The following is a 15,936-nucleotide window of genomic DNA, read 5'->3' on the forward strand; positions in this document are numbered from 1 at the left end:
ATCTTCTCAGAGCTAGTAGGAGTAAAGTCCCTGGAAAAAAGATAAATATAGAACTGCTTATCGCCACCTAGGTCTGAACAATAGTATTCAGACTCACTTACAGGACTGGAAAAGAAAAAAATATATATATATTTAAATATAAAATATAAATATATGGCAATATTTTCTATTATAAAAATTGTATATTTTATTATATGTTATAAACATAGTATAATATAATATATATAATATATTGAAATATATTATAAAAATACTTTATATTATAAAATATAAAATATATAGGGCAAATAGTATTCCCATACATAATCAACAAAAAGAAATGTAAGTTTAAAAAGGGAGACCTTTAAAAAAAAAAAAAAAAAAAAAAAGGGAGACCTTTTGCAACAAAAAATATTATTTACCAATGAATAGAGGTATCTAAAAACTCTAGGATCTAACCAATAAAATGATGAAAGTTCATAGAAGAGCATAAATGAAGGTCTGGATAAATGGAGTGGTTTGTTACGTTAATATGTACAAAGACTGAAGGTCACAAAAGCGATTCAGATTTGTCTGTAAATTCAGTTAAATTCTAATCAAAATCCCACATATCAAGTAATGAGAAAAGCTAATCTTAAAAAGTGTGTATACCTCTTGACCCCCTTAACTGATTTTGCTTACCCCCCAACCTGTCCCCTCTCTGGTAACCAGCAGTTCGTTTCCTGCATCTATGAGTCTTGGTTGTTTTTGTGTGCATTTGTTTTTTAGATTCCACATATAAGTGAAATCATATGGTATTTGTCTTTCTCTAACTTAGTTATAATACCTTAGATCCATCCACGTTGTTGCAAATAGCAAGAGTTCATTCTGTTTTTATGGCTGAATAATATTCCATTGTATACCTATACATCCCATCTTCTTGAACCGTTCATCTGTTGATGGGCACTTGGGTTGCTTTTGTATCTTGGCTATGGTAAATACTGCAGTGAACTTAGAGGTGCATATATCTCTTTGAATTGATATTCCTGTTTTATTCCATTAAATACCCAGAAGAGGAATTATTGAATTGGAATAGGTGAAGGGGATTAAAGATACACAAAATTTCAGTTGCAAAGTAAATAGGTCATGGGAATGTAATGTACAGCATAGTGAATATAGTCAGTAATACTGTAATGACTTTGTATGGTGACAGATGGTCTTATTGTGGGGGTCATTTTATAATGTATAAAAATGCCAAATCACCATGATGTATATCTGAAGGTAAATGGATATTACATACTAATTATACTTCAGTAAATAAAAACTTAATATGTGTATTTCTATAAAACTGTTATAAAATTAGTGTGTACTAGTCAAGACTCAAGAATGACCAAAGCTAATTGAAGGACTCACACAAATTTCTTATAAAGCTATAGTAATTAAAATACTCTATTACTGATGCTGGGTGACAAGAGTTCTAGAAGTTGATAAACCTCTATTAAAATGAAAATAATAGGCAAAATGATTACCAAATTAAGAGTGAAACTCCAGAGTGTGGAGGAAGAAATTTGCATGTTTGCAACACATACTACAAAGAACAAACTAATATCCAGAAATTATTAAAAAGAAAGAAAAGGGAGTAGGGCATCTGGGTACCTCAGTTAAGTGACTGACTCTTGATTTCAACTCAGGTCATGATCTTAGGGTTGTGAGTTCCAGTTCTACACTGGGCCTGGAGCCTGCTTAAGATTCTCCCTCTCTCCCTCTCCATCTACCTCCCCAGGCCATGTGCGTGCGTGGCAGTGCTAGCATGCTGCCCCTCAAAAAAAAAAAAAAAAGAAGTAAATTAGGATAGCAACAGGCACTTTAGAAAAGAGGAAATTCAACGGACTTACAAAGATAAGGAAAAATATTCAGCCTCAGAAGTAAACCAAATGCAAAATCAATAAGGATACAGCATTTCATGTCTATTAGTTGGGTACAGACTTAAATGTCTGAAAACATCAAAGTACTTTACAGAGGAAACAAGACATTTCAGAAAATGAATCTGTTGAATTTAAAAATACAAAGAGAAACAGAATACATTTATAGGTACAAGAAGTAGGAGCATAATCAAATATGCATGGAAACTACAAGAGAGTACAGTTAGGAAGAAGAAAGATGGTATGGGACGTCAGCTAAATCTGTAATCTGTTACTTTAAAACAGGTAACAATCATAAAGCAAATTGGACAATATATTTCCAATGTTTCCACAATTAAATTTTTTAAAAACAGTTGCACGGGGACACCTGGGTGGCTCAGTTGGTTGGGTGACTGCCTTTGGCTCAGGTCATGGTCCCAGAGTCCCGGAACCGAGTCCCGCTCAGTTTCCCAGTTCCATGGGGAGTCTGCTTCTCTCTCTGACCTTCTCCCCTCTTGTGCTCTCTCTCAGTCTCTCTCTTGCAAATAAATAAATAAAATCTTTACAAAAAAAAAGAAGAAGAATGGTTGCATGGAGTCAGTGTGAGGTGATAAAAGCTTGTATTAAGGGGGGCTGGATCTCTAACTTCTGGCAAAGGCAAAATTAACAGGCCTTGGGGCTCAGACCAGCGCTCATGGCTCTGTCTGCCACAGACCCCTCTCAGCCTTGCTGACCGCGGTCCCTTGTCCTGTTGGCGTGGGCCTTGGATATATTCTACTGAGAGAACAAAGCAACCTGATCTTGGAATCTCTGTTGAAGAATTCATAGTGGACTTGGAAATTTTTCACCACAAACTCAACCTAATTCTCTTGTCAACAAGCAAAGCTTTTGACACAGCAGAAGGCCTTGCGTCAGTTTTTCTCTTGGCGTTTAGTCAAACTCCTGTTCCTCCCTTGGAGTTCGTCTTCAGAATAATGTGGCCATAGGTCCTATTTTCAGACGAATGGAGGTGGTATTTCAGCGTGTGTTTTCATCAACTCTGCCTTTCCTCCTGTTCTTTACCACTGCCGCCCACGAGTTTCCTTACTGTTTGCTTCTGTCCCGTGCACCTGACAGTCGAGGGCTCTCCCATCGGAGGAGACTTTGTCCGGTGGCGCCTTCACTATCCCCGCTAACAGCGGCCTCCTCAAGCTGGTGCCTACGTCCCTGACTGCTTTCAGACTCCAGGCACGACGGAATTGATCTAGCCCGGAGCTGGCCCTGAGCCTCTGCCTGGGTTCTTGTCCTTAGACCAGAGGGCACTGGGATTGGTTCGGGAGCCCAGAACTGCTGTGTGGCTGAGGTCCGGTCCTCAAACCCTCTCCCGAGCTTCTCTCATGCCGTCTTCACTTTCCATTTCTTTCCACCCTACGTGTTTCCCAGCTCGACAGAAGCTTCCTTCCTCCCACATAGTCACTGCAGTTAGCCTGGACTTCACCAGTAACACCCTCTGTCCCACAGATAGGTTCGTCTTTGAGTCTGGCTTCTAATTCAGCTGTGTCTGAACCCACTGCTTGAGTTTCCAGCCCAGTGTGCTTGTGGTTCTCTTCAACATACATCAGAACCTTCTAGAGAACTTGTTTACATGGCGGGGCCTTCCCTCCAGAGCCTCTCATTCCGCTGGTCTGGGATGAAGCCTGAAGCTTGGCACTTCTGACACATTCCCAGGTGGTGCTGAAGCTAATGGTCCTGGGACCACTAACGTGATAGCAAATTTGAGACGTTACTGTTGGTCACTTGGTGATTGACCGTGAAGGCTGGACTCAGGAAATCTGGGTGTTCCGGTGTCCTGTGGGTGACACGGCCCCTGCTCTACTTCTCCACACTCCCTCCCCTCCAAGCCTCTACCCTTGCTGGGTAAACACCTGACTGCTTTGTGCATCATTTATGAGAGGTGACTCTCCTAGGAAGGAGTCCTCTCCTTTTCAGATAATCACACCAGCTCAGAGAAGTGGGGGCTTGCCTGTGGACATGTCCCTGTGGCAACCCTGGGACAGATGAGGAACCGTTCACTTTTCCCAAAATCATGGCTCTAGTGTACTTGTATACTTACTGCTGGACCACAGACCATCTCTAGGACCCCTCTTTTGGAATCACTCGAACAAGCAGCTTTAATTTTTATATCAGAAAATGAGGTTTTGTGAACACCTAGGTTTGAATCTAGACCCTGCTCCCCAAAATGTGTTAAGTTCCCCTTCTTTCATTTAATGGCTTCCACTCTTACGGTAATTTTTACCATTACATGGGTATTTTTCTTATCTTATTCTTTGTCTCAAGATTCTGAAATACTGATCACAAATTATGTCTTTTGAGTAAAGGGTAGCTTGGAGGGACCAGAGTGTTGGGAGGCTAAAAGCATGGTCGCTGGAGACCACAGACGAGACTCAAGTTGTTGTGACTGTGGGTAATATAGTGTCACTGAACCTCACATTCCATGTATAAAATGGGATATTTTCGGGGCACCTGGGTGGCTCAGTGGGTTAAAGCCTCTGCCTCCGGCTCAGGTCATGATCCCAGGGTCCTGGGATCGAGCCCCACATCGGGCTCTCTGCTCAGCGGGGAGCCTGCTTCCTCCTCTCTCTCTGCCTGCCTCTCTGCCTACTTGCGATCTCTATCTGTCAAATAAATAAATAAAATCTTTAAAAAAAAAAAAAAAGGGATATTTTCTTCCATGGGCTTTTGTCAAAATTTAATTAACGTGCTTAAACATGCAAAGCACCTGAAACTATTTGACTTTCAATAAAGAGCAGCTGTTAATAGTAGAAATCCTCTATCATCATGGTTTAGACTATGGATAATCCAAAAAGACAATTAAAGTCCAGAATTGAAGGAGCACTTGGGTGGCTCAATCAGTTGAGCAGCTGACTCTTGAGTTAGGCTCCGGTCATGATCTCAGGGCCCCTGGATCAAGCCCCGCATTGGGCTCCCTGCTCAGTGGGGAGTTTGCTTCAGGTTTCTCTCACTTTCTCTGTCCCTCCCCCCAACTTGCGCACACATGCACATGCACTCTCTCCCTCAAAGCTTAAAAAAAAAAAAAATAGAATCTGTGATATCTATCTCTGTGAAACCCTACATTTAAACTTTAAATTTATACATTTACTTGCTAATCTTTTGATGAAAGACCAGTTTTTTCTTGGTCCAAATCCCCTGGTTAGGGTTCTGTTTTGTTTTCCTTGTACGAACTACATTATCTAGGAGCAAATTTTTAAAATTATTTTTATTAACATATAATGTATTATTTGCCCCAGGGGTACAGGTCTGTGAATCATTGGGCTTACACATTTCACAGCACTCACCATAGCACATACCCTCCCCAATGTCCAAACCCAACCACCTTCTCCCTACCCCCCAGCCCCCAGCAACCCCCAGTTTGTTTTGCGAGATTAAAAGTCTCTTATGGTTTGTCTCCCTCCCGATCCCATCTTGTTTCCATTTTTCCTCCCTATCCCAAACTTCCTGCCTTGCCTCTCAAATTCCTCCTATCAGAGAGATCATATAATTGTCTTTCTCTGATTGACTTACATCGCTCAGCATAATACCCTCCAGTTTCATCCACATCCTTGCAAATGGCAAGATTTCATTTCTTTTGATGGCTGCATAGTATTCCATCGTATGTATCCCACATAAAGACGATCCTGGAGCAATCTGAGGGTGAACTATTTTTAGATTTTCATGATTTTGTCTTTTCATTATTTTACGGTGGTCTCACATCTACTAACTTTTGGAAATAGATTTCTTAAGCATTCTGTAGCTTTCTTCCTTTTTTTTTTTTTTTTTTTTTAAGCAGTTGATGGGCTCTGTTGGTTTATTACATTATCATGTAATGCTCGGCCAGCAGCGAGAGTGCAGAACAAATAGAGCTGACTTGGCCAGAGCAGAAGTGCGGCTCATGAGAGAAGAATCTGCTGGCTGCAAACTTCCAACCTCCCACGGATCTTTGGGTATAAGAAGACCTTGGACTAGCCCACCTCTCAGTGAAGTGGGGGGTCTGTTATTACTGCACTCAGAAAAGGTGTTATTTAAAAGGCCAGTGGTAGGATTGGGAGGAGGAGCCTCCTGCCCTTTTTAAGTGGGAATACCGAAGGAGACAGTGGGAGGGACGTGGCTTGGCCAGAGCTTGCTTAATTAAGAGAAAAATTTCCAATCAGGTTTGACAATCTGACCCATTTTCTCAAAGGAGGCTGACAGATTTCACTTGTATGCATGTCCCAGATGCTTAGGAGCCTTCCAGGCTCAGGGTTGGTAATCAAAACAACAACTGGGCTGGAACTGCTGGCTTGCTGGCTGGCGGGCAGTGATGACAGGCTGCCCGCTCTTTCCAGCTTCATGCTGACACTGTGCACTTTGCTGATTTACTGGGGAAACATACAGGCCACACATAGGCACACACACACACTTTGTATTTTGAAATACCTGATAACAAACTCCTGAATGCACTCCTGTGACCATCAAGGGTGATGCCTGTAGTGCAAGCTTCTGGAAGTTGTTTTCCGTACCTTCTGAAGAAGGGGAGGGTTAGTGGGCAGAGTTGGGATAGAAGGAGGCTTGTTGCTACACAGAACTTTCTTGCCATTAATGCCCAGCATCTTCTGCCCCTGCCTGGCCTCTGGACCCTGCCCTCTGGCATTCTTCTGGTAACAGTCATTGTTGTGAGGGGTTTGGTCTGGGTCTGTGTGTGTGTGTGTGTGTGTGTGACATTGATGCCTTCCAGTGACCAATCATATTTTTGTCCATGAAGTTGCTTATTGATAGTCATAACATGCTGTGGGCTGCTGCTTAGATATTTCTTAGACCCTAGGCCTGCTGACTCTTAAGAAGTCCAGATTGTTCAGCTACTAGATCCCTGAAATTCCAGAAAATGGGCTTACAACTTCTGTTGATGGAATAACCAGACTTGGTTATTCAGACATTAATGGAGCCAGAATCTGGCCTCACCCTCCCTCCCCTTTACTTTTTTGCTAGAGTATTTTAAAGCAAATTCCAGGGAGCCTATTATCTCATCTGTAAGTATTTCAGTATGTTTTTCTGACAAATAAAAAGTTTTTTAAAAAAATTTCTGAACCTGGGGGCGCCTGGGTGGCTCAGTGGGTTATACCTCTGCCTTTAGCTCAGATCATGGTCTCAGAGTCCTGGGATCGAGCACCGCTTCGGGCTCTCTGCTTGGCGGGGTGCCTGCTTCCCCCTCTTTCTCTGCCTGCCTCTCTGCCTACTTGTGATCTCAGTCTGTCAAATAAATAAAAATCTTAAAAAAAAAAAAAAAGGATTTCTGAACCTGTACAACTGCAAATCTATCCTAACACCTAATAAAATTAACAATAATTCTGTAATACCATTTAATACCCAGTCTTTGTTAAATTTCCTCCCAGTGTCTAAAAAATACTGTTTTTACTTAATATCAGAATTTAAGCAAGGCCTACAAATTTTATTTGCTTCATAGAGTTTTAAGGAAAGTTTTATTGAGATGCAGTGCACACACCATATAATTTACCCATTTACAGTGTACAGTTCAGTGTTTTTCTGTGTATTCGCAAGACTGAGCACCCCTCACATAATCTAATTTCAGAGCACTTTTATCCCTCCTAATAAAAGCCTTGTGTCTCTTAGCAGCCACTACTCGGTAACCCCACGCCCATCCTTGGCCTCTGCAAGTGCTGATCCTAACTATCTCTATAGATTTGCTTCTTCTGAACATTTCCTATGGAATGGAAGTCATACAATTTGTGGTCTCTTTCGATGGGCTTCTTTCGCTTAGCACAGGGTTTCTATGTTGGCGTTTATATCCTACGTCATTCATTTTTATTGCTGAGTAATGTTCTGTTGTATGGATCAACTACATTTGACTTCTCTGTTCATCAGTTGATGGAACATTTGAGTTGTCTCTACCTTTTAGCTGTTAGGAATACTACTATGAGGGCGCCTAGGTGGCTCAGTTGTTGAGTGTCTGCCTTTGGCTGGGGTTGTGATCTCAAACCCAGAGTCCTGAGATCAAGCCCCACATTGGGCTCCTTGCTCAAGTGGGGAGCCTGCTTCTCCCTCTCCCACTCCCCCTGCTTGTGTTCCCTTTCTCGCTATGTCTCTATTAAATAAATAAATCCTAAAAAAATAAAAAAGAAAGAAAGCATTTAAAAAAAGGAATACTACTGTGACATTCATGTACAAATGTTTGGACATGTCTTCATTTTTCCTGGTTACCTGCCTAGCAGTAGAACTGCTGTTTAATATTTTGAGGAAGTACCAGGTTGTTTCCAACAACAGCCATCCCATTTTATATTCCCCTCAGCAATGCATGACAATTCCAATTTCTCCAGATCCTCACCAACACTTGTTCATCTTTTTTATTGTATCCACCTAAGTGGGTGTGTGGTATTGTACTGTAATTTTTTTTTTTTATTTCCCTGATGGCTACTGAAGTTAAGCATATTTTCATGTGCTTTTGGCCCATTGTGTATCTTCTTCAGAAAAAATGTTTTTAAAGATCTCCTCCCCATTTTTTAATTGGGTTGTCTTTTCATTTTTAAGTTGTGAAATTGCTTATGTATTCAGGATGCAAGTCCCTTACCAGATATTTAATTTGCAACATTTTCTCCCATTCTGTGGGCTGCTTCTTCACTTTCTTGGTCGTGTCACTTGGAGTTCCAAAGTTTTTATTCTGATGTAGTTCTACTTTTTTTTTCTCTTGCTGCGTGTGCTTTCAGTATCATATCTTAAGTGTCACCCTGACTCAAGGTCATAAAGGTTTGTTTCTATATTCTAAAAGTTTAACCATTTTAGCTTAAATGTAGGTCTCAGATCCCTTTTGAGTGAAGTTTTGCATTCGGTATGAAGTAGAGGGTCCAACTTCATTGCTTTGCTCATGGATCTCTGGTTGTCTCAGCACCATTTGTTGAAAAGACTATTCTTTTCCCATTGAAAACCTATTCCCTTTGCTGAAAATCGCCTGGCTGTAAAGGTTAATTTCGAGACTCTCGATTCTATTCCATTGACCTGTCTACTCTTATATCTGTTCTCCACTGTCTTTATTACTGTAGCTTTGTAGTAAATATGTTTTTTAAAACACTATTAATCTCTTCCTGTGTCCTCTTTTTCACCTCTACCACCGAGCCATTTATTTTGAGGGACCCGCGTGATTTTTATAGAATTGCCCTAGTTGGCATTGGGCTGATCATGTCCTGGTGGTGTCCCTTACTGTGTTCTTCCATCTCTCATTTCATAAACTAATATTTAGATCTCGCATGTTAATTAAATTCAGGTTAAATTATATATTATTCTTTCTTGCCAAGAATACTTCCTGTTACATCAGTTAGGAGGCGTGTGCTGTCTGGTTATCCCACTTTTTTTTTTTTTAAGATTTTATTTATTTATTTGACAGACAGAGATCACACGTAGGCAGAGAGGCAGGCAGAGAGAGAGGAGGAAGCAGGCTCCCCACTGAGCAGAAAGCCCGATGCGGGGCTCGATCCCAGGACCCTGAGACCATGACTTGGTTATCCCACTTTTATTAATAATAAAATTGATTAAGTGGATTTGAATCAGACTGAACTATTTCCTATAAAGTTCTCCATCAACTTGTCAGTTGTGGTTTTAGCAGCCACTCTGGTGTGTTTGGAGGAGGTATAAAATGATGATTTTTGGACTCCTTGTATTCCTTCTGTATTTGTTAGCTTTGCTATTTTCTGTTTATCAGTTTTTCAGTAGGAGTTGGTGCCCTAGCCACCTACGTGACCAATGTCAACGTGACCAATGATTATTTTAAAGGATCTTTATGGAATTTTTATATGTCTGTGCTTTTACCCATTGTGGTCATCATTCTTTCTGACACTCTAATTGCCCCATCACATGAAATTAACTATATGATCTATAGGATTTACTTGGAAATAATCCAGTGCAGGGGATGGTATGAAGGAGTAGATGAGTCAGGAATGTCCGTGAATTAAAATTGTTGGAACTGGATGGTGGGTTCATGATATTGTTCGATCTTTTTCCTTTGTATAAGGTTTTTAAAAATCATCTGTTATTGGCCAGTGGTTACCCCTTGATGTCATTCTAGTGTCATTTTGATAGCTTCTTTGATCTCAGGCATAAGAAGCCCCAAGAACATTCAATACATTTCCTGCTTCAGAGTTAGAATCAGTCACTTCTCCAGGGATCCCTGATTCCTTTTAGTGGGAAACAGTATTTGGAGGCTACATGATCGAGACCCTGGCTACCAGACAGGCCTTGTCCTTAGCTTCCTCAGTGGACACACTAAAAAATGTTTTCCAGAAAAAGAACGAATCAGACATTCAGATCGGTATTTCCAATTCAAATGAAAGACTACCGGGTTTTCATTTAACTTTTCTTTTCTTTCTTTTTTCTTTTTTCTTTCTTTGTTTTTTTTTTTTTTTTTTTGCTTTATTTTGATCTATTTCATGCTAAAAAGTTTGGTTTCTAACAGCTACTTTTACTTCATCCTAATTATATATGACATCCTACTTCTATATAATGTAATAACCTAATTTTATAGTGTGTGTGTATTTATGTGTTGAGAGGGGAGAAGGTACAGTTTTAAAATAATGTTATCAACATTTAATATGTCCTCTATGGTTCATTTTATCTTTAAAACGTGTTTCACTAGAGATGTATAGTCAAAAGACTGTTTTTCATAGTTATTTGAAATCACTTTTCTTCCTGTGGTTATGCTATCGACTTGATACCCTGTTAAGACCATTTGTTTCAATTCGCTTTAGATTTTTAGATGTTGAATTTCTCCCCTCTTTGTCATTTCAAGTGATTCTAAGGTGGTACTGTAACACAAGGGATATCCAGAAGTTTCGTTTGCGTCCTTGTTCCTTCACCCTGTGTTTCCCTTCTTCCCATAGAGAATCATTTTTTTTTTAATTTATTTATTTGATAGAGACAGAGATCACAAGTAGGCAGAGAGGCAGGCTCTCTAGAGGGGGAAGCAGGCTCCCCGCTGAGCAGAGAGCCCGATGTGGGACTTGATCCCAGGACCCTGGGATCATGACCTGAGCTGAAGGCAGAGGCTTAACCCACTGAGCCACCCAGGCGCCCCATTTTTTTTTTTTAATTTGAGAATCATTTTAATTAGTACTAGATGTATGCTTGTATTGTTTTAAAAAATACATCTATTTTTTAAAGATTTACTTCTGTATTTTAGAGAGATCCAGCGCATGTGAAAGAGTAGAGGGAAGGAAAGAGAGAGAGGTTCTTCAAGCTGACTCCCCACTGAGCATGGAGCCCAACGTGGGGTTCAATCTCACGACCCATGAGATCATGACCTGAGCTGAAACCAAGAATCAGAAGCTTAACCAACTGAGCCACCTGGCACCCCTAAAAATACGTATTAACCATATAAAATGAAAAATGCTTTCCTCCCTGTATCACAAAGGACAGTATACTCTATACTTTCATACCCTTTGCTTTCCCACTTTACAGTATATCATGGAAATTCTTTCTTTTTCAACCTTGTTGGTTTGATCCTTTGTATCAGACTGGTTTTATATTTGTGACCTCTTTAAGTATATTATGGGATGTGGCACTCTGTTCCTAATTGTGCCATCAAATACTGGGAGAGTTAGTGACTTCGCTGAGTTGTACTAAAAGTCTCTTTTCTTTCCTTCTCATCATAGAGTAAATGGCTTATTTTTATTTTTTTATTTTTGTTCTCTCTCTCAGTCTAAAGGAATTCCTGCCCAAAGAATACATCAAGCAGAGAGGAGCTGAAAAGAGAATATTTCAGGTATTGGAAATGTACAGAACTTTATTATTCTCCTTATTCCCTAACGTCGTCTGTTAGTATGAGAGGGGCCTCTGCACATGCTAGGTTAGTACCCCATACATGTACTCTGCTTCCGTAATAAATGATTAGTGACTCCAGAGTGAAAAAGCTGACAGATCTACTTTGGGCAGATTTATTATCTTAATCCATACGTTCTTGCTAAAGGTTACTTAGTCCTTCTGAGAAAAAACGTGCATGCATTTAATTTCAAAGGCATTATCTTGATAGTGTCGGAACAAGGTGATTTGCTCTTAAAATGCACTGAAGAAGCAACTACAAGTAGCTTCTTTGTCCTGATATTTGTTCTTTGAAGCTTAGAATTTGGAAACTGGTGTCTTTTTAAAATTCAGGGTTTTTTCCCCTAAACGTCAGAGAGTTCTCTCTTCCTGGCAAACACTAAGAAAGGCCCTATCATCAGTTCTACCATAAAACAATCACTCCAGTGAATCCAAAATATTAAAGTCTTCTTTGGTATTGAAATGTAAATACAAGTTGAAGTAGAAATGTCATGTGTTCATGTGTATAAAATGCACACGGTCTTGATTCCAGGCACTCTGACGTGTAGGCATTTCTATACCCTGCTCTTTGGAAAACCATGTATTTTGGGTGTATGTTAGAATGATACCTCTCCTGGAGAACATTATTTTAGCTCTCATTGAAAGTGTTGGTTCTGAACCTTTGGGAATGCGGAGTTCTTCCAAAAGTGGATTACACTTTGGATTCTGGTCTGCCATGCTACACGGCATGAATTGTTGCCCGTAGGTATAAAATATCTAGGGATTTTGGGTTCCAGTTTTCATTAGGAAGCCCTGCATTTGAGCTGTCTCTGTGCTCTGGTCCTTGGTGAGCTGGTACATGTGTCACAAAGGGGTCTCCGACACAAACGTCAGTGACCCATCATTCGTAGTGACTGTGTGTGCCATATATCGTAAGCACCTCTACCAAGTCCACATGCTGGCACAGCTGCAATAACGGGTCCTTGCTGCTGTCACTTGTAGGAGCATAAGAACTGTGGAGAGATGAGTGAAATAGAAGCCAAGGTCAAGTATGTCAAACTCGCCCGATCCCTCCGGACATACGGTGTGTCCTTTTTCCTGGTGAAGGTAAGTTGGGCAGGGTGCAGGGTGCCGAGGGTTGTTGGCTGGCAAGCTTGCTTTGTGGTCCCGAGACCCCTAGCATTTGCAGAAGTAACATCTGGCCAGTGGTCACCTGAGTTTAGCCCATGGGGCAGACCCGAAGTGTGTAAGCTGTAAGGCTAGTGAGTGAGCCCGGCTGCCCGTGGGCCTCCAGGCACTTGTGTCTTGGCCTGGTACGCTGCAGTGCTATAAAGTCAATGAAGGAGTACGTTTATGTCTACTTGTTATCACTTTCCTTCGAAAATGTCTCGCTTAAGATTACTAAGAGTGCCCTGGACTAAGTGAAGGCTGTCGATCTCTACATACCGAATTGGATTAATGTGGTAAATAGGGTATACTTTGTATACTTTCAGGTGGGCTTTGGGATTTTCTGTGGCCTTCAGATCTGATTTCATGGGAATTTGCCTTCCTACTAGAAGGAAAGAGGCGGGCCTTTGAAATTCAAGACTGAGGCCCTCTGCGGGTGTGTACTTAGGTGGACTGATAAGCTTTTTGTAGAATCTGACCTCACATATTCTATTAGTCATCTCACTAATAGGTTTCATTGATTGCCATTTGTTTTGCTGTGACTCTTGGCTTCCTGCCTCTTGCTCTTGGCCCTGGAAGAAAACTACACCATGTGAAGTTTCTCATGTTGCTTGAGGCAAAGGAGAGTGTTACCAGCTGTGGGGCAGCTGCCCCCAGGGAGAGACGTCCTAAGGCCCAAGTCAGGGTCCTTTAAGAAGCACACTTTCCTCAGTGCTAAAGAGAACTAAAGAAGAAAGTCACACTGTCCTCTAGGATGTTTGGGGGTAGAGACACTTTTCTTGACTCTACTCATTGGAGAAAGCTGCTTCATTGGGGGTGAGGAGCAATAAAGATATTACACTGAAGAAGGGGAAACACTTCCTACCGATGACTTACTTAAACTAGACAGCCCTTGGTCTTATACCCCAGAATGCTGAGGCCCTTGCAAATGATGAAAGCATAGGTGAATCACTTTGTTTTTCAGAAAATCATATAGAAGTTGAATTTTTCATATTTAGTGTGAGTTTTAAACTGTCAGTGAATTTTTGCCTGGGGCTGATGCATTGTAGGTACGAAGGGCTTCATTTCCCTGGAATGACTCTGCTGTCTTAGCTGAGGTGAGCCCATCTGACCTGTAGTCACCTACATCCTACTTCATCCTGCTAACTCCCCCATCCTCACCATGAGCAGATGGCGAGTTCTGCTTGTTTTAGAAGAAAAAGCTGCTTTTCATTTATTATTCTGAAGAACAGTAGATGGCAGATGAGTTCCGATACCTCATAGGGACAAAGGTAAAACAAATTTCGAGCATGTCCAGTGCTTCGGTCTCAGTTTCCATGCTTTCTTGAGGTTTTCTATAGTCTTTTATGTGTGAAATTCATTCTTGTGTTCATATTGTTTTCCATCAACCCCATCACACTGGATACAGTCAGTTTCAATGATGTGCCTATAAGTCAATAAATTTAGGAAAATACGTAGCACACAGCACACTAAATGTGGTTATGAAAAGCACTTGAACAGCAAGGTCCAGAAAAAAATAAAATGTTCTCCAAGGCTAATTTAGGGCCTGAGCAAAATCTGTCTATGGCTGGAATAATTAGAGGTAGAACACAGATCTTCTGGTTATTGCAAGGTCTTGTAGATTTGGTTAAATGAAAACTTCTTTCACAAAAGTATTTAAGACAAAATAAGAAAGTAGTGGAAATCTCCTTCCTTCATTCCTCTCTCCCTTCCTTTCTCCTTTTCTTCTTTTCAAGTCTTTATTTTTTATTTTTTTAAAAGATTTTATTTACTTATTTATTTGTCAGAGAGAGAGAGAGAGAGAGTACACACAAGCAGGCAGAGTGGCAGGGAGAGGCAGAGAGAGAAGCAGGCTCCCTGCGGAGCAAGGAGCCTGATGCGGGACTCGATCCCAGGACCCTGGGATCATGACCTGAGCCGAAGGCAGCAGCTTAACCAACTGAGCCACCTGGGCATCCCTATTTTTTATTTTTTTTAGCTTACATGCCTTTGAAGAAAGGCCAGGATCAACTTTAGTATACATGTTAGGTATTCAGATTTTGGTTTTCTTTAGCTTTATTTTTTGTCACTTTATGGAAGTGAGCACACTGCCCACTTTAATTTTTTGCTCAGTGGTCTTATTCATATACATTTTATTTTAGTATTTATTCTGATAGGGGCGCATGGCTGGCTCATTTGGTTGAGCATCTGACTCTTGATCTCAGCTCAGGTTATGAGATTGAGCTCCATGCTGGGCTAGAGCCTGCTTAGGATTCTCTGTCTCGTTCTCCCTCTGCCCCCCACACATGCATGCACATGTTTGCTGTCTCAAAAAAGAAAATTGATTTTGATAAATAGTTTGTATGACTGCAGTTGTATTATTTTCCAAGTAGTACAGTTGAGAGTTCAGGAATAATTTAATACTATGGACTGATGAACCTTGTAAATCAGATCAATAGGTCAAATAAGATGGCTTCATACACAGTGAACTTCCTGGAAAAGAAAGACAGAACACAATTCCATCTATAATAGTATCAAAAACAATAAATTACTTAGGAATAAATTTAACCAAGCACATGAAAGATCTATATACTAAAAACTTTTAGACACTGGTGAAAGAAATTTAAGACAATACAAATAAATGGAAAGATATCCCATGTTCATGGATTAGAAGAACTAATATTATTAAATGGTCCATTCGCTTAGCATAATTTTCAGCCTCCAGATCTCTGTACATGCTATAACAATATATAGTTATTTTAACTTTTAGATTTATTTTTAAATTGAATAAATTGTTCAAGTACAAGATATATGTCAACAACATGAAAAAACTGTGTGTATTGATAAGTGCAGTCATTTTAGAATAGATGATGAAAAGAGATCCTATGCAGAATAGCAGACACGCACAAAAATTGTATGGCTTAAGGGATAGGAAGTTTTTTAAAGGCATAAGTAACAGATTTCTCTAGAACCCCAACCTAAACATACCATACCATTGAATTGTGGAGGAGTTTCGTTGGCATCATTTAGGAAGTTAAAAGTGAGTGATTTTAGCTTCTCATTCACTACTTCTATAGGCTGTTAGAAATTTAAGTAAGTCATTGAAATTATAATTTCT

The 15,936-nt window shown here is 40.3% G+C and overlaps 1 protein-coding gene across 1 annotated transcript in view; it reads left to right on the forward strand.

Annotated features, from left to right (window-relative positions):
• Positions 1–15,936, forward strand: part of TLN2 (talin 2) — a 420,526-nt gene that overhangs the window by 234,025 nt on the left and 170,565 nt on the right. Inside the window, exons 10-11 of the mRNA XM_080808179.1 lie at positions 11,574–11,637; positions 12,675–12,779. Coding sequence (XP_080664305.1) covers positions 11,574–11,637; positions 12,675–12,779 — 169 coding nt within the window. The remainder of the gene's footprint in view (positions 1–11,573; positions 11,638–12,674; positions 12,780–15,936) is intronic.

This window comes from Martes martes (assembly GCF_963455335.1).
Source record: "Martes martes genome assembly, chromosome: 7".
Lineage (NCBI taxonomy): Eukaryota > Metazoa > Chordata > Mammalia > Carnivora > Mustelidae > Martes > Martes martes.